General features: G+C 45.2%; 1 protein-coding gene across 1 annotated transcript in view; it reads left to right on the top strand.

Annotated features, from left to right (window-relative positions):
• The window catches only part of LOC102975085 (ATP-binding cassette sub-family C member 4), a 220,035-nt gene that overhangs the window by 36,217 nt on the left and 164,436 nt on the right, over positions 1-19,382 (top strand). Inside the window, exons 2-4 of the mRNA XM_024123245.3 lie at positions 2,696-2,806; positions 3,357-3,477; positions 15,281-15,505. Of these exons, the coding sequence (XP_023979013.1) occupies positions 2,696-2,806; positions 3,357-3,477; positions 15,281-15,505 (457 nt within the window). The remainder of the gene's footprint in view (positions 1-2,695; positions 2,807-3,356; positions 3,478-15,280; positions 15,506-19,382) is intronic.

Here is a 19,382-nt window from a genome sequence, read left to right as displayed (position 1 = left end):
TCACGTTGTTGTGCAACCAATTTCCAGAACTCTTTTCACCCTGCCTTAGTGTGTCATTAAACACTAACTCTCCATTCTCCTTCCGTCCCGCCCCTGGCAACCACACTGCTGCTTTGTTGCTCTCTGAATTTGGCTAAGTACTTCATTTAAGTGGAATCATACGGTATCTGTCCTTTGTGACTATACCATTTTACACTTCCAGCAGCAGTGTGCAAGGGTTCCAGTTTCTCTACATCCTTGCCAACACTTGTTATTTCCCTCCCTCCCTCCCCCCTCCCTTCCTTCCTTCCTGATAATAGCCATCCTAATACATGTGAGGTGGCATCTCATTGTGGTTTTCATTTGCATTTCCGTGACGTTGAGAATCTTTTCCTGTGCAAATAGACTTTTAAAGAGGGCCTTTCAGGGTAAATCCCAGTGTTAATTCCCTGAGCGTTTTCGGTAGGGAATAAGTGTAGGATCAATGGCAAAACATTTTTCAAACCTGTTTAGTGGTGAATGCTCACAGATTTATACTTTTACTTTGGAAGGAAATTGAGACCTAGAGATATCAAGGGTAATGGAGATGCTGCACTGGAGTGGAGAAGGAGTTGGGGGGGACAGTTGAGGCCCTGGGGCCTCAGTACCACTGCTGGCACTAGAATCCAGTCTTCTGCCTCCTGGTCTGGGGATCTTTAGAGGTGCCAAGCTACCAGGGTTATTAGCAAAATCTGAAGCTCAGTCTCTCTTACTGCTTCTTTAATAATTCATAGACATTCATTTATTCAACAAAGAATTCTTTAGCATCTCCTCTCTACCTGTATTGTGCTAGGAATAACACAATAAAAGAAGTGTGGGGCTTCCCTGGTGGTGTAGTGGTTGGGAATCCGCCTGCCAATGCAGGGCACAAGGGTTTGATCCCTGGGCCAGGAAGATCCCACGTGCCATGGAGCAGCCGAGCCCGTGCGCCACGACTGCTGAGCCTGCGCTCTAGAGCTCGCGAGCCACAGCTACTGAGCCTGCGCGCCACAACTGCTGAAGCCCGCGCGCCTAGAGCCTGTGCTCTGCAGCAAGAGAAGCCGTGACAGTGAGAAGCCCGCACAGCACAATGAAGAGTAGCCCCCGCTCGCCACAACTAGAGAAAGCCTGCGCGCCGCAACGAAAACCCAACACAGCCAAAAAAAAAAAAAGAGAGAGAAACGTGGTCTCTGCTTTCATGGGTTATTGTTGTCTGGCCTTGGAAATTTCCTTACTCTGGCAAAGTGAGTAGAATGGTGTTAACCTTTGGGCTGTCTCTGTATATTAATGATTATCATTTAAATAATGCATAATGGATTTGGATAATTTTTTTTTTTAGTCCTTTGTATAGTTACTGTTTTTTCCATTAATAATAAGTAATTTGTAGAGAGGTAATTTGAGATTATGTAAATATCATGGTTCACATCCAGCTTTCACCCACTAGGTTTAACTTCCATTGATAATTTTCTGTCTCCATTGTTCCTTCTATATTTGTTTGCATTCTAGACTGCAACAGCTTTCCCTTCTCTCCTGTTTATGAAGCAATAAAGTCATGGGTTCTTTTGTTATTTGATGGGTTATAATTCACTGACATTTATTTAATACCTAAGGTATCCCAGATTTGGCTAGCAAGAGCCCTTCAAGCTGGCTTCTCTGTCTTTTGCACACACCCTTGCGATTACTTTAGAGCTTCCTTATTCTATGGTGCAAGATGTCCAGGCCCATCCTGTACTTTCTCTGCCGTTGGTCCTGGCCTGTCGATAGTGATGCTGTTGCTGGGAATGCCTGGGGCTCTACTCACCTGGACCCGGTCTAGTTACAGCAGCCCGCACAGAAATTTCCTCTTTTGGGGCCCATGTTGTGGCTGGACCAGCCCTTGTGGTTCTTACGATTGTGAGACATGTCTCAGCAACAACCAAGAGGGAGTTCTGAAATGGCAAGGTTTATCACTCACATGTCCTGAAGGGGGAGGGTACAAGGCACACCTGGGGTCACACAGCCCCAGAGAGAGAGGGAGACGGAGGGAGGGAGGGAGGGAGGGCATGCGCACGTGAGTGAGCTTGTACCTGCACTTCTGCCTTGTTGGGGTCAAGGGCACGGGTGCATGTCAGACAGGCACTTATGATGAAAAAAGCTAATTGTCAGGTGCTGACACACACTGAACCAACCTTGGAATCAGCCATTGCTTCAAGGAGCGCTGGTTCCTCTTAGGAAGGATATTAAAAAGCTGAGATCTGGGTGAAGGGGACCAAAAGGCACACACTTCAGTTATAAAAGAAATAAGTCATGGAGACGGAATGTCCAGCATAGTGACTGTGGTTAATAATACTGTGTTATTTGAAAGCTGCTGAGAGTTGACCTTAAAAGTTTTCATTAGAAGGAAAAAAAAATTATTACTGTGTATGTTAAAAAAACAAAACACCAAGATCTGGAGGCGTGAATGCTCCTTGCTACCAGTGTGTCATTTCTTCCAGGGCCTCTCAGCGTATAGAGTTAGAGTGTTTGTGTGTGTGTGTGTAAATACGCATCTAATTTTCTTCCCCCATATCTCTGTATTTAAAATGTAGACCTATTTCTGTAGACCTCATTTTTTAATTAAAAAAATTTTTTTTGAAAAAACAAAGGCCGTCGACGTGGGATTCTAATTAGACAGATGTGTAGTCTGGATATATGTCACTCTCCTTTTAATTTTTAACAGGTGGCTAAACCCCTTGTTTAAAATTGGTCACAAACGCAGATTAGAAGAAGATGACATGTATTCAGTGCTTCCGGAAGATCGCTCCAAGCACCTTGGAGAAGAGCTGCAGGGGTAAGTAGCAGGCAGTGAGGGGAAGGGGAAGGAAGGGTGAGAGTTTCTACGTGTGGCTAATGGTTTGGAGTGGGTTTTACCTTCCTCTGGGTTCTTCTGCAGCCTCCTTGCCCATGACATTGCACGCTCAGCCTCCTGAGGCTGACCCTGGGCTTAGCCCACTTTGGAGGCCGGGGGAGACCCATGTTTCCTGTGTGTTTGTGGAAGGGGAGGGAGCCAGCAGCCAAGGCCCTGGATGCTGAGCTCTGTCCCCGGAGGTGGTGTCCCTGGAGGAGGCTGTCTGCCCTCTTGAGCTGCTCATGGTGCTGTGAATACAACAAAGCTTGGAAGTAGCTTGTTTCCAAGACTGTGACTGTTCCCCTCAGAGCCTGTTTTTCTGGTCCTTCAGGGTCTGCACCGCTCATCTTTCAGGAGCCCTGCAAGCAGTTAACCAGCATTTATGGGACAGCCACAGAGTGCCCTGTAGTGAAGGCCTATCTTCCACTCTGCCACCTCCCCTGTTTTACCTGTGGCGGGGCTGTTCTGTACTGTGCTTTGTTTCTCATTGCAGGTGCTGGGATCAGGAAGTTTTGAGAGCCGAGAAAGATACACGGGAGCCTTCTTTAACGAAAGCAATCATAAAGTGTTACTGGAAATCCTATTTAGTGTTGGGAATTTTTACGTTAATTGAGGTAAAAGCTGTTACATAGAGCGCATTGCTTTTCAGTGTATGTGGCTCAGTAATGAGATGGATGCGACGGGTGGGGAGAGGCCAGTCGTTTAAGGTCTGAGGATAAACCTTGTCTAGGAAACATGTAGCCCAGCGGTTGTATTTAGCTTTAGAATGGACAGGTCCTTAAAAGGAGTGGACTTCCAGGGGGTTACTATTTTTCTTTTAACTAATCAGTTAAACTAATCAGTTTTTTAATCAAAAACATAGTGTCGCGGAAGGATGGCACTGAAAAGGAAAGACGTATTATGTTAGGATGTTCTTGGTGCTAAGTGTAACTGCTGAAAGTGATCCTTGACCCAAAGAAAATCCTGCAACCTCAAAGAATATGTGCCCTGTGGTTTGGAGAAAGTAAACTTGGGCCTGAGCCCACAACAACATAAGACATTTTGCAGGTGCTCAACAAATAATTGTTAACTTGACCAGGTCACAGCTGATAAATGCTTTCCTAAGAAGGTATCTTCACCTTCCCCCTTCCAGCGGAACAGAACCCGTGGCCCTGCATCTGGGTTGGAGCTGCCCAGAGCTCGGAAGAGAGCATACCCTTCGCTGGGCTGGCCCTTCCCAGCGGGCCGGGCACTGAGAGCCAAAGCCCCCCACGGGGAGGGGCTCCAGTTTCACCACGAATTCTGTGCACCACACGTTCTGGTTTCTGTCCCTGGCTGTGGGAGTGGATTGCTGGTTGAAAGCAGAGTCTTGGTAGCTGGCGTTTGCAGAGGGTGTAGGAGGGGGATGTGCAGGGGAAAACCTAAGGCAGAAAGCTGTGAGGTCAGTGACCACCATGACCCAGAAGGTTCTAGGTTGAGATCCCCTAGTGAGACAGTTCTCCCCGGGGACACGGTGTCAGTCAGCCTACCTATTCTGGCTGCAGCCTGCTGGAGGTCTGCTGCAAATCCACTTGGGTGGCTTGTGCTCTCTGTGGTACCTTAGTGCTGCCGTAGGGACAGGGCCGGCCTGTGAGTGTGTGAGAGCAGGAGGGATAGAAGATGCAGTTGCTATGAAAGAGTTGTTTTAGGTGGAGAAGGTGGTGAGTTGTCATAAATATGTTTTTATTGGGGGTGAGATGGGTCGGCTAGGTGGTTTGTAGGTGGGAGGTGTGGCTCTTTTTTTTTTTTTTTTTTAATTTTTATCGGAGTATAGTTTCTTTACAATGCTGTCTTATTTCTGCTGTACAGCAAAGTGAATCAGTTAATGTATACATAGATCCCCTCTTTTTTAGATTTCCTTCCTGTTTAGGTCACCACAGAGCCTTGAGTAGAGTTCCCTGTGCTGTACAGTAGGTTCTCATTAGTTCTCTCTTTTTTGCATAGTAGTGTGTATATGTCAGTCCCAATTTATCCTGCCTCCCCCCCCGCCCCCAGTTCCCTCCTTGGTGTCCATAAGTTTGTTCTGTACATTGTGTCTCGATTTCTGCTTTGCAAGTAAGTTCATCTGTACCATTTTTCTAGATTCCACATGTATGCAATATTATATGATATTTGTTTTTCTCTTTCTGACTTACTTGACTCATACTGACAGTCTCTTGGTCTCTCCACATCTCTGCAAATGGCACAATTTCGTTCCTTTCTGTGGCTGAGTAATATTCCACTGTATATATGTGCCACATCATCTTTATCCATTCATCTGTCGACGGACACTTAGGTTGCTTCTATGTCCTGGCTATAGAAGAGTCTTGTGGATAGTGCTGCAATAAACATTGGGGTGTATATATCTTTTGTAATGATGGTTTTCTGCGGGTATATGCCCAGGAGTGGGATTGCTGGGTCACATGGTAGCTGTATTCTTAGTTTTTTAAGGAACCTCCATACTGTTCTCCATAGTGACTGTACCAATTTACATTCCCACCTACAGTGCAAGAGGGTTCCCTTTTCTCCACACCCTCTCCAGCATTTATTGTTTATAGGTTTTTTGGTGATGGCTTTTCTGACTGGTGTGAGGTGATAAATCTCACTGTAGTTTTGACTTGTATTCCTGTAATAATTAGTGATGTTGAGCATTTTAAACTGTTTGTGGGCCGTCTGTGTGTCTTTTTTGGAGGAATGTTTATTTAGGTCTTCCGCCCATTTTTTTATGGTGTGGCTCTTGTTTAAAAGGCTTTGCTGTCCTGAAGGGCCCTGTGGGCAGCTGGGTAGGTGAAGTCTGCCCCACACAGCTGGAGAAACCAGAGGATTCTGTCCCCTCACAGGTGACTGGGCGGTCCTGGGAGATTGAGTTCTCGTGGATGACGAAGGTGGCTTGGCCGTTGTGCCGGAGGGTGGGGACATCTCTGTGGCACAGTGTTCCACCTTTGAGAGAGCACTGACCACCTGGATACTGCCGTAGCCGTGTGAAGGGCAGGGTGGAGATGCAAAGCTGTGCGATTTCCTCAGGGGTTGGAGAGGGTGCAGGAGCCCCTCAGTCTGTCCCAGCCCTTCTTTGACCTGTGTACAGCTGTCCCAATGATGGTGTTTCTGCATAGTCACAGTAAGTCTCTGTTTGAAAATGATGGTGTTTCTGCATAGTCACAGTAAGTCTCTGAAATACAGGCGGCAAGCTGGTGTGGCCTGTGTGTGTAGGATTTCCTGACCTCACAGAGCAAGCGCTCATGAATTCTGCTTGTCTGGAAACCTTGGGGCTTCGGGGTGTGCCTGCAGTTCATGCCAGGTGCCTGGTGTGGGGTGAGCAGAGATGAGTGGCCTCAGGGTTTAGTGTTGGATCGTATCCTGAAGCAGGCCTTTCTCTGCTGTCCCTGGTTCTCTAGTTTCTCTTTGGTACCAGATGCTGAAGAAGTTGAAGGAAGGCGGGTCTCAAAGCGTGGCCCATGGGGCTGGGTTTGAACCAAGCGGCAGGTTTTTCATGCTGTCCTGCACTGTTGGCTCCTTTGGCTGGGGTCGCTAAACTTTAGATGGATCCCATCCTAATATGAGCTCCAGGTTTTTGCTGTGGCAGCTTATGGGAGAAGCAGACACAGAGGGAGAGGCCACAGGAACTGGGGTTCTTCCCGAGAGGGAATCGGCCGCACTGGGGTGCTGGGAGCTTTGATTCCAAAGTTGTCCAGCCCCGGTAATACTTCCTGCCAGGGGTCCAAGAAAACCAGGCCTGGGGGCTGCATAAGGTGCAATGGATAGAGCACTGGCCCCTCTTTCAGGAGGTTGGTTGTTGGGCAGTCATGGCAGGAAAAGGGGGGGTAGAGGACCTGGCCAACGCGCGGGCTCGTCTCAGTAGTAGTACTAGAGGTACTAGTAGCAGTAACAGGGGCTCCTACTCAGTAACACTGGTGGTGGTGACTGCAGTACTATTAGTGTGGTAATAAAAATATTAAGTTCTTGAAAAATACTATGTATCAGAACTGCTGTAAGCACTTTATATGTGATATTAGTATTATTTCTTTGGCTGAGTCAATGAAGTCATAGGTATTATGTTACCCCCATTTTAGAGAAGAAGATACTGAATGCTAAGTAGTTACACAGTGTGCGTATGGTCACACGAAGCATAAAGGATGGACTGAGGTTCCATCTCGGACGCTCTGACTTAAGAGAATGTCCGTCTCAATGACTGAGCTTGTCCAGGGTCAGGAGGGCTTGTCTTGAGAGCTTTGTTTTCATGGTCTCAGGCACATGCATCCTGAACTTGGTTTAAGGATAATAAATAGGACGCTAGGAACTTCCTGGAGCAGGAAGCCAGATGGGAATGTAAATGAGGGCAGAGTCAAGGTGACCACATCTCCTGGGTGAAGAAGTTACTAGGGCTTTGACACTGGCAGCAGTGTCGTGCTGTGTTTAGATGGACCAGGAGGGGCCCTTAAGGAAACCACCTTCCACTCATTACCGGCCGTAAGCAGATGAGGTTGTGACTGTTCCGGTGACCCAAGTTCTAAACATCCATCCACACTCTTACGAAACCGTTCCAGATGGGACCAGGGGGAAGGTAGTAGGTCTTGGATGGTGGCCGCGGTGGGACATTGATAATCTGGGCACAGGTGGAGTCTTCCATGTTGTGGCTGTTGTTTTTTCCATGTTGTGTTTTAGTGAGAGGGCCCAGCTGCTCGCTGAGAACTTGCATCCCTGTGAATATGGGGTTGCACTTGCTCAGTGAGAATGAGAATCCCAGGTCAGTTACTGGGGTGTGGAGCAGTTCTCCTGTTCTGTTGTCTGAATATACTTTCCCACACACAGGTTGCCCCGGGCCTGAGGTCTTAGGGTGATAGCTGGGTGGGACCAGCTGACTGGTTAGGATAATAAGGGGCGGAACTCATGGTGGTTTACAGTATAAAACTAGACGGTGGTCTCTTCCCTAGGTGAGTGTTGTGACTGGCATACGGTGCTCATCATTCTAAATTTGTGTCCTTAGGATAATAACTTGTAGAACTCTTAGTTCTGATGCAGTGGAGTTCAGGGAGTTGAGGGCCATTAAAGCTCAAGGAGAAGTAAACATCGAATTTTATCGGCAGTCAAAAGAAGCCTGAAGGGCTTCCCTGGTGGCGCAGTGGTTGCGCGTCCGCCTGCCGATGCAGGGGAACCGGGTTCGCGCCCCGGTCTGGGAGGATCCCACATGCCGCGGAGCGGCTGGGTCCGTGAGCCATGGCCGCTGAGCCTGTGCGTCCGGAGCCTGTGCTCCGCAACGGGAGAGGCCACAACAGAGGGAGGCCCGCATACCACAAAAAAAAAAAAAAAAAAAAAAAAAAAAAAAAAAAAAAAAAAAGAAGCCTGAAATCCAACACAAATACTCCTGTTTTCCCAGACTTGCCTTTTGACATACTGCAGTTTTGGAGAAGTTATAAATCATTCCTTATGACAAAGCTCATGAGGATCTGTTAACGTTTTTAAACTCATTTTCAGGTGCTGTTTTGGGTTTTCAGTGATTAAAACTACTGAGTTAGATGCCATAAATGTTAGTTAAATAGTTGATTTTATGAAGCGACTTCCATTTTGTGATCATCTGTGCTGCTTGCTGGTCTTTGTATTTTATTTTATTTTTAAAACATATTTATTTATTTGGTTGCGGCAGGTGGGCCCCTTAGTTGTGGCATGCGAACCCTCCCCCCACCCCAAATTTATTTATTTATTTATTTATTTAGGGCTGCGTTGGGTCTTCATTGCTGCATGCGGGCTTTCTCTAGTTGCGGAGAGCGGGGGCTACTCTTGTCCTGGCTGCGGTGCGGGGGCCTCTCATTGTCATGGCTTTTCTTGCGGAGACAGCCTCTAGGTGCTCGGGCTTCGGTAGTTGTGGCACATGGACTCAGTAGTTGTGGCTCGCGGGCTGTAGAGCACAGGCTCAGTAGTTGTGGTGCACGGGCTGAGTTGCTCCGCGGCCTGTGGGATCTTCCCAGACCAGGGCTTGAACCCGAGTCCCCTGCACTGGCAGGTGGATTCTTAACCACTGGCATGCGAACTCTTTTTTGGGGCATGCCTGTGGGATCTAGTTCCCTGACCAGGGATAGAACCTGGGCCCCCTGCATGGGGAACGCAGAGTCTTAACCACTGCGCCACCAGGGAAGTCCCTGGTCTTCGTATTTTAGATAGTGGAAGGTGTATACTCAGTACTCCGTCCAGGGTTCTCTAAAACGCGGATGTTTCCTTTGTGACCTCCAGCCCTCTTTTAATTCCTCTGGCGCACAGAATGCCTCGTGGACCATCCATGATTCCCAGGCGGTGTGCTGTGACCACCCACAGTGCAGGTGGGGCCTCGCCGGCACTACTGGCGCACCAGCGGGAAGAGGCAGGTGATTCCAGCCCAGGGCGAGGTTTTCGGGATTAGGATCTTGAAGTATGAAAACCTCTGTCCTCTGATAATTGAGGAGGGATCATAATGCTTGGAGAAACAAGTACCAGACTGATGTTGAACATGGAGCGCTTGCAGGCCACCCCTAAGTAGAACAGAGCAATTAGCGAGTTCGCAGCACGCCTGGCTCCCGCGTGTACCTTCACGGGGACCGCAGGTGGGGAGGACAGGTCTCTGCCTGCCCAGGGCCCTCCGGCTGGAGAGGAGGAGCCTGAAGCCTCTGCCTGGGCCAGAGACACAGAGGCTGCCTCCCCAGGTCCTCAGGGGCCTTCTCCCTGCCTGCTGGTGTGTAAGTGGGGTGACCTCAAAGAGCAAGCGTGGGTTCGCCCAGTCCCTTCCCCTGAGAGGGGAGGAGTGGCCTGGGGGGTTATGTATTATTCCCGGGACCCTTAGAAATGGCCCCGCCTTACCCTTAGAAAGGCCTCATTTGGCCTTTTTCTGAGGCCACTTTTGCTGATTGTCTCTGGTCCAGGTGGAGCCTGTAGGAAGGCACATGTTTGTTTAAACTCACTCTGAAACTCAGCTGATGGATTGGAAGTAAGCAGAATCCTCTGGTTCCCTGAGAGCTGTACTGGGCCTTTGCATTTATTTCCCAACACTTCCTTCCACCTGTCTCTCCCTTCCACTCAACCCAAAAGACTGAGGAGTGGCTACTGGTGGTAAAGGTACTGCGGGCCATGAGCAACCACTGAGGGCCACACAGCAAGGGAGAGGGAGCATTGAGCAGAGGATATGGGGGACCTGCAGGGCAGGCCTGCTGCGCGCGCCCGCTGGTTCTTGAGTGTATACAGTCGCCAGTAGATGTCAGTGATACCCATAGAGATGACCTTGAGTCATAAATGAGTGTGATGCTTTTCAATCCATTCTCTTTCCTTTTTTTTAAACATATGAAAATTTTTATTATAACAATTAAAAGTTTTAAAAAAATTGGAGCATGATTGACTTACAATATTATATTAGTTTCAGGTATACAGCGTAGTGATTAAATATTTCTGTACGTTACAGAATGATCACCGCATAAGTCTAGTTACCCTCTGTCACCATAGAAAGTTTTCCAATATTATTGACTGTATTTCCTGTGCTCTACGTTACTTTCTCTTGCCTTATTTATATTATAGCTGTAAGACTGTACCTTTTAATTTCCTTCACCTATTTCACTCATCCCCCCACCCTTCTCAACCCGTCGTTTTTTAAGAAGTCAGGCAAGTAGGTGACTCATTTTTACAAGACTGCATTTTATAATGGTTCAAATTTTAAAAATCTGCTTGGAACCGAAACTTTTTATCACTTTCCAGAAAAGTTGGCTTTTATGAATGGCTTCTCAAGAGTGCTTGTCCTGCTATGATCGCCTGTAAGAAGCAATGAGTTTTCCAAGCCCTTTGTGAAACCAGCCTCTGCCATTCAGAATAGAATAGGTCTCTTCCCAGAACTTCTGGATAATAAAGTGATCACACTTGTTTTTATGCTGGTTTCAGAGCACTTTGAGCTGCTTGTTGTATTTCATTTAGCTGTCCCAGGATTCCTCTGAGGTAGACAAGGCAAGTATTTCCACAGACAAGGCCCTGGAGGTGCAGGAGGGCACATGATGATGGGCTTAGGGAGTCATGTGACTTGCAGGTGGCATACCTGGGCTCTGAAGCACAGCGTTCTGATTCCTAGGCCAGTGTTCTTTGCATTCTGTCCTGAGGCTTCCTCTCCTGCCACAGCTTCTAGTGAAGGCTCGCAGAGCCAAGACTTTATGAGAACAACTTTTTTTTTCTGATAACAGCTCTGTGCTCCTCTTTCAGCTGCTTCCTGCAGTGCGGTTTTTTGGTTTTTTGGAGTTTTTTCCCCCCCGCTGAAGATTTTAAAGAACATTTCAAAAATAGAAAAACAGAATAGTGTTGAAAGGTAGCGGAAAGCACCACCCTAGAATATGACTTTCTGGAGTAAAGATTATTTTGAGCTGACTGTTGTCTGAGAAATAGACACAGGGACATTTACATTGATAACTCCATTTGTAAGGGCTTCTCCTTCTCTGTACCTGGAAGAGCAGCTTGGCTCTAAATCACAAAAGAATCTTGTCAGTGGAGATTGGGTTTGCATAAGGAATCCAGCTCTAACTTTCTTAACTTGTTTACTCTGCTTTTCCTATTACCCTCTCATAAGGCTCCCCCCTCCCCCCGTTTAGCTGGAGCCTCAGGACTTGTGTTCATATAGGTTTTTCTTGGAAGTACGCTGTGTCTCATGGAATTCTGATTAAAACCCTTTGTGGTACTTGTAAGTCATTCAGAGCACATCTGTAGCCCCTCCAGACTCAGATGCCATGATGATGCAGGAGAGGAAGATAGCAGATGTTTACATGAGGTTAGTTTCTGCATCCAGAATCTTCCAGGGAGAGGGAATTTAAGGCTCCATCCCTAATCTGTTGAACCTGAACCAGTTCCTGGAGGCTGGGCCTCAGGCCTGTGAGCGCTCTTAACTCCTCGAGGTGATGCAGTCACGATGAAGAGCACCGTGTAAAAGAGGAGTGAAGACAGATCCAGAATCCTGATGGTCATTATTTCGCCAGAGTCACTGCTTTTCCTCCTTAGCTCTGGATCTGTCTCAACTCTAACTTTGTCACTTCTTCCCCAGTTTCTAAAAATTAACTGCCTATTCATTTTCCCACAAGCTCACTTATTTGTTTCTTTGTGTGTTAGATGGTTTCTGTTTCCTGTAATTTTTTTTTCCTCTCATGACTCAGAGATGACAGAGTTGGGCAAGAAATATTTAAAGTACGTGGAGGAGGGACCTCCCTGCTGGTCCAGTGGTTAAGACTCCGTGCCCTCAGTGGGGGGAGGCCCGGGTTCGATCCCTGGTCGGGGAACTAGATCCCTCATGCCACAACTAAGACCCGGTGCAGCCAAATAAAATAAATAAATAAGTAAGCAAGTAAGTAAATAAGGAAAGAAAGAAAGAAAGAAAAAGAAAGGAAAGAAGGAAGAAAGAAAGAACATGGGGGAAACACGGAGGAGAAACTAGAAAGAAAGAACATGGGGAAACATGGAGGAGAAACTAGAAAGAAAGAACATGCGGAAACGTGGAGGAGAAACTAGAAAGAAAGAACATGGGGAGGCATGGAGGAGAAACTGTACCTACTGGGGAAGTTCTCCCATCCAACTGTGTAAGAAATACCCCTAAGAAGTAAGAGGTGGGATTAAATGTCAGGTGCTTTCAGGAGGCTGAATACGAAGGACTCCACCCAAAAATATTTGCCTGAGAGACTCTTGTGAAACCTCGAACAGTGGGGCTTTGTCGTATTATATTGGGTTGTTTTAAAAATCCTTTATGGTTTTACAGTTGTGAAGAATTCTTGTGAAGGAATAAGAACTATATTCTCAGTTGGTTTGTGGGAAGAATATTCACTGGGTCATAAGTTGGTGCCAAAGATGAAGGGTTTATTGGAGCAATTTTTGACCTTGTTCCTGCTTATCCAGAAAGTTTTCATTTGGTTAGTTTCAAGTTTGATAATGAATATTTTTTCAGTTGTTTTATTTCTCACTAGTTGAGGGTTAGGATCAGGAACAGACAGCAGTTTGGAAGCTTTGGGCCATGGACTGGCATTACTCTTTTTCTTTTTTTAAAAAAAGATTTATTTATTTATTTATTTATTTCATTTAATTTTTTTGCTGCATCGGGTCTTAGTTGCGGCACGTGGGATCTTCATTGTGGTGTGCGGGCTTCTCTCTAGTTGTGGCGTACAGGTTTTCTCTAGTTGTGGAGCACGGGCTCCAGGGTGCATGGGCTTTGTAGTCGTGGCGTGCGGGTTCCAGAGCACATGGCCTCTAGTTGAGGTGCACGAGTTCATTAGTTGTGGCGCATGAGCTTAGTTGCCCCGCGGCATGTGGGATCTTAGTTCCCTGACCAGGGATTGAACTTATGTCCCCTGCATTGTAAGGTGGATTCTTTACCACTGCACCACCAGGGAAGTCCCTGGCATTACTCCTTAATGAGACTGTTTGCTCAACTGAGTTATTAAAGATGGTCTCAGTGAAAAAATCATGACGCTTAGGCAGTAGTGACCTGCCTTTATTTTGTACTCTTTTTTGCTGAATTTGTTGCATCTGTCGGTATTCTCTTTGGTGGGTTTCCGACGTTAGGCTCAAATGGAGAGCTGAGTAACAGGGAACAGTGATTCCCAAAGATAATTACAAGTTTTAGGAAAGTTTGGGATGGCAAGTGTTACCACTGGGCTTCTGGTGGAGAGCCCCAGGTTTGTAGGATGCAGCACTGGGCTGCCCTTGGCCATACCCGGGCTGGGACTGCCCATGTGTACAGGTTGACATTCTTGCTTCTCTGTGTAAGCCTCCAGATATCCATCTCAGTACATTCTAGACAGTGTGTTTTACCATCTACTGTATGAGGGGCTCTTCCATGAGCTCTTAATGCCTCTGGGGTGAATGAAGGGGCATGCTGAAAATGTAACAGTGAGCCTTTGTGTCCTTGAGAACTGATTATCTTGCTCTGATCTGATGATCTTACTCATCATGATTGTTCAGCTAAACAGTGTTACCTTACTTGTCTGTAGTAGATGAAACCTTCCGTGACCTCATGGAAGGCGAGGCAGTTGGTGCAGCCTGTGAACATGTGTGTAGAGCAAGACAGGAGGGTTGGGGTTTGATGTCACACTGATTTGAGGGACGGGGACAGCTTTCTGTAAATATCCTGATTGGGTACTAGTTGGTTGAGCACAAAATGCATGTTAGTTTTGATTCGTGTTTGGAGTTTTGGATTCTCCATCCCTTCCTCTTGTGTGTGGGTTCTTCAGCTTCAGACAGACAGAAGAGAGCTATCAAATTCAACCTGTCATTTGTTTACCATGTCTGTGTCAGTCAGGAGGGATTGCTTAAAAGGAAAAGCTGAGTTCCAGAAAGATTTCCAAACTTTTGGCACTTCGTCTTTTGAGAAGTCTGTGGAGGAAAGGATGTGGAGGGTGGAGGTGTTTACTTTTGGTGACTTGGATTTGTGTTGAGTGTTTGGTTTTCCCTGATGGGGGAGAAGGGTAACTTTCCAGGGGTGACTAGAGGGAGGAAGTAGGTTATGGGGTGGAGTGGCCATTTGGCAGGGTGGGCAAGTGTTGCTGTTTTGCCTTTAGTTTTGGGAAAGAAAATTGCTTTCACTAAGTCTTTCTCAGGAGGTAAGCATCAATGCCTCCGAACTCATTGGTTTAGGATTTTAATTTTTGCCTTGGGGAATAGATGATTGGTAACATTTCTTCCAAGCCAGCAGCTGCAGGGTATGGCGGATGGAGAGCCATGGATGACATCATTTTTTAGCTTGGCTTCTGTCCTGTTTAATTTTTGACTCCAAGGAACATCCCAGCTTCTAGTGGGAGTGGGTAGAGACATTCACACAGCGCCCCCTGGGGCTGAGAGCCTGCGAACCTCCCAAGCTTTGTTTCTTTGTGATGCTCGCGCAGAAGCTGGGCTCCATTCTCTTGATCTTTGGACATGTGGAGTTTGGGTTGGGAAAGAGTGGATGTGTTTATGCCAGTGTCTCATTTCATAAAGGCTCTTAAAACAGAAGATGATGGCAAGAGCATGTCTCCTGTACATGAGCCATCTTGACTTTCTGTTGGGCTGGGACGTTGAGAGTACAGGGGACAGGGGCAGGCTGCCAGCAGGGCTTGTTCATATGGAAGCAGATTTCTTACCCTTCTTCAGCTTATCTTCGGCTAAGACTTGCTTGGTATTTTGCCAAATGCTTTCTAAAGCACCGGTTGTAATATTTTTTGAGCATCCACAGGGTACGAAGCACAAGGTACTAAGGCTTTATTGTCTTTGTAAAATTTTTGCTTAAGGTTAAAACTTGTCTGCTTGTGTTATAGAAGATAGTGGATATGTGGATTTTTCTTTTAGATGAACCATGAATGTTGCATTTTGTCAAAATGCCTTTTTAACAAGTAATAATAAAAGTAAAGCTTGTGTTAACAAAAACTGGTTTGGCTTGTATTTCTAATTAAGGCTTTTTTTCTTTTCTTTTAGGAAAGCACCAGATTAGTTCAGCCCATAATTTTGGGGAAAATTATTGGTTATTTTGAGAACTACAATCCCACTGATTCTGCTGCTTTGTACGAAGCCTACGGCTATGCCGGACTGCTGAGTGCCTGCACGCTCGTTTTGGCCATTCTTCACCACTTATACTTCTATCATGTTCAGTGTGCGGGGATGAGGTTAAGAGTAGCCATGTGCCATATGATTTACCGCAAGGTAAGTGTCATTCGGGACCAAAGTGTGTACCTTTCCTGAAGTATCAGAAGCCTTTCGGGAAAGTTCTCTGTAAAGTAAAAATTTTATAACTAGTAAAAATTGTGAATCACTACATTGTACACGTGTAACTTATATAATATTGCACATCAAGTATACTTCAGTAAAAAAGTAAGAAAAGCACATTGTACCCGGGAAAAAAAATTTTTTTTTTTAATGACTGTACTCATTTACACCATACTACAGAGGCTTGCTCTTTGCATCAAGCCAATTTTGTTGTTCAAGCAAACCTTACAAAAACATAATGAAAAGATTTCTGTTGAGATCAGGTGACTTTCATTCACAGTCCACTGCATAATATGCAGTAAATTTGTGGTGAAGTCTATAAGCATCCGAGTTATCAAGTTGATTTTTACTGTTTTACTGTTTTCATGCCTAAATCTCATAGTGGTGTTTATGGAGGCTCTGTTGCCGTTCATGAAGTAACACAAAGTTGTATTGAATAGTAGGCTTCAGTGATTGGATCTATAAAATTAAATCTAGGAGAAAAGAATGTATGTGAGAAAGGGAATGTTTGTCGTTTTAAGTGACCCATCTAATCATCTTCATCATAATTACGTTAACTAAAGAAAAATGTAAATGGAGTCCATGCTACATATAGACTCACTCATTGTGTTGTAGAGTTGTGATTGTTCATAACAGTATTAAAGAAAACAGGTGTTTGGGATAAAACTTGAAATTTTTCATTGTTTTTAGTAATTTGGGGGAGAATTTGTTACCGTTCATTCAAAGTCTTTTTCTGAATACATTGCCCTTTTTTCTTTAGTATGTATTATAGCAGTTTTAATAAGACCTGGTTTGATGTTTTCAGCGCTTTTGTATTGAGAAATGCCCATAGATTTATTCCATAGATTACCCTGGTCTTAACTAGTATAGAAAGGAGTAAGGATTTCAGGTGTCTTTACAAAGGAATTGCCACAGATACACCAGTGTCAAGAGCTGAAGGGCTCTTTATAAACTTGATCCCGGATATCTCTTTTACCTATTTACTTTTTTAAGAATTTTCATTTGACTGTATTGTATACTGAAATTTACTGAGATAGCAGGTACACAAAGGACTACTACATAATGGACATGTTAAGTGGTTTTACTACAGTAATTATTTCCCACTGTATATTTATATCAAAGCAACATGTTATACACCTTAAATGTATACAGTTTTTATTAAAAAAAACAATTAAAATCGTCCTTGAAAGCCAAAACCAAACAATTTAAAATGAAATTTTTCACTTCTTTTACCTAGTTGCTACTTATTTAGACCTTCTGTTTCTTGGGAGTACTTTTCTTGGCAAAATGGAAGATGTGTCATCATCTTTTCTTGAGCAGAGTCTTGTGAATCTCCGGGGTCTGTGAACCCAGGGACCTGGCATCTCACTGTCTGTTTGGCTACAGCATCTGAGCCGGTTTCCTCCTGGGTGACGTGGAAATGGCAGCGGTGCCCGTACACTCTAGTCCGGGGTCTTCCTTGTCGTCCATCATCATCTTTGTTATTCTGTTGCACCTTCTACTATTTAGGAGACGGATACTCAGATTCCCACAAATTAGCTAGATGCTTGTCTTTCCAGATCATGCTTAGCTCCCATAAATAAATAGGAAATTTCACCAGAAGTGCACTGTGAAAACCTTCCATTAGGTCTGATGGTTCAGTCAAACAGATCGCTCTTTGCTGCACAGGTGAGCCGTTGTCCACCTGTTTTTCTTCCTCTTCCCACTAACACTTGGAAACGTGGCCGTTGGGAAATCTGATATAATCTGGCACATTTGCTTAGATGAATGTAAACATGTCCCAAAGCCATTAATTTGCTGGCTTGATTAGGGTAAGAGAATTGTTCTTTACGAAGTCAGCTATTGTTGGGATTATACCATAGACGTGACCTGAAATTCCAGAAATGTGGGAAAGACCAGTTTGCTCATGCACAGCCTTACATCTAGGATCCTTTTCAGGAGCAGAAATATGACACTTCTTAGCAGGTTACAGGTGGGCTAGTTCCTTAGGGGAAAAGCTGGTGCTGCAGAGCAGCTCTGCAAAGCCCCTCTGATCTTTGGGCTTTATGCTTACACCCCCGCTCCCCGTCCCCCAATCCCTGGTCCTGGGGAGAAATCAGGTTGGGTGTTAGAAATGGAATGGCTCCTAAGTCACAGTTGTAACTTTGAATGATCTTGTGGGATGTATCATATATAAGAATGACTTGTCGTTTATCTACCTTTCAACTGCTTTGGTAAAATTCCTTTTGATCACTGCTTTTAAAAAAAATTGTAGTAAAATATACACAACATCAAATTGTCCATTTTAACTCTTTTTAAGTGCACTGTTTAGTGACATTAAGCACATTCACATTGTTGTGCAGCCATCATCGCTCTTCGTCTCCAGAACTTTTTCATCTTCCCAAACTGAACCTCTGCACCCATTAAACACTAACTCCCCACCCCCTCTCCCCTCAGCCTTCGCCATTCTACTTATCTCTATGAATTTGGCTGCTCTGGGTGCCTCACAGAAGTGGAATCATGCAATGTTTGTCATGTTGTGTCTGGGCTTATGTCATGTAGCACAGTGTCTTCAAGGTTCATCCATGTTGTAGCAGGTGCCAGCATTTAATTCCTTTTTAAGGCTGAATAATACTCCATTATAGGTTTTGTGTATCCATTCATCTGTCAATGGACATTTGGGTTGTTTCTGCCTTTTGGCTATTGTGAATAATGCTGCTGTGAGCATGGGTGTTCAAATATTTGTTCAAGTCTGTGCTTTCAGTTCTTTTGAGTACATCCCCAGGAAGTTGCATTGCTGTATTATATGCTAATTTTATGTTTAGTATTTTGAGGAACTTCCATACTCTGTTCCACTGTGGCTACATCATTTTACATTCACACTTGATCACTGATTTTTCTGTTTAACTTGAGGACTAAATGAGAAGTTTTTATGAACTGTGACATTTTGTTTGGATCAGTGGCTCCAGTTGTTGGTCTGTTGAAACAGCTCATGATGGTCTCTTCAGGTTCCTCAAATCTCTAGGGCATTTTTTCGAACTTCTTACCAAATAAAGGGATTGTGGAACACGGGCTCTGATTTTTTTGTAAAGTCAGCAGACTGGCATTACAAACACAGTTTCCTCAAAGGAATAGTGTTTTAAACATTATATTCACTCATTTTAGAAAATCGCCCCCAGTCCCTGGTGATATTCCCAGCATGAGTTGCTATCACCTTTACAGTGAGACCAGTGTCTTAATTCCTGTCTTTGTTCTTGGTTGGGACAGAGAAGAAGGAGAACTCATCCAGCTTCAAATCTCAAAGCGTAACTTCCCCAGCTCAGAGCATGGGAGGTGGGCCCGGGCTGGGGGAGGAAGGTAACTTCAAGCAGGCTGAGCCTGGATTGAAGACAGCTGTTGATCTCCAGCCCCAGTCAGTAGTGAGAATGTATCTCCCAGTTTCCAATCCCGACCTTGTCTTCGTGCCTGAATGTTACAGGTGTTCTGACCTGGGGCAGACAGCATGATAATCTCACTAAGCAGGTTGATCTTGTCATAGGGCACAGAGATTTTATGTATTATAAAATGTATAAAATGTATTATAAAATGTATGTATATAGGGCACAGATATTTTTCCTTAAGAGGCTCCTTAATAGCCTAGGGGACTGTAGGTTTCCTGACTTTGTGTGCAGTTTGTAGAACTGTGGCCGTTCCCCATGGTGGGTCCTGATGATGGGTTGGTTTGCTCTGAACGCCAGGTAAAGCCAGAGCACATAGTCATTGAGATCACTTAGGGCTTCCCTGGTGGTGCAGTGGTTGAGAGTCCGCCTGCCGATGCAGGGGACACGGGTTCGTG

This window comes from Physeter macrocephalus, chromosome 13 (genome assembly GCF_002837175.3).
Source record: "Physeter macrocephalus isolate SW-GA chromosome 13, ASM283717v5, whole genome shotgun sequence".
NCBI classification, from domain to species: domain Eukaryota; kingdom Metazoa; phylum Chordata; class Mammalia; order Artiodactyla; family Physeteridae; genus Physeter; species Physeter macrocephalus.
The sequence above is the reverse complement of the archived record's forward strand: the minus strand, read 5'-3'. Positions and strand labels throughout refer to the sequence as shown.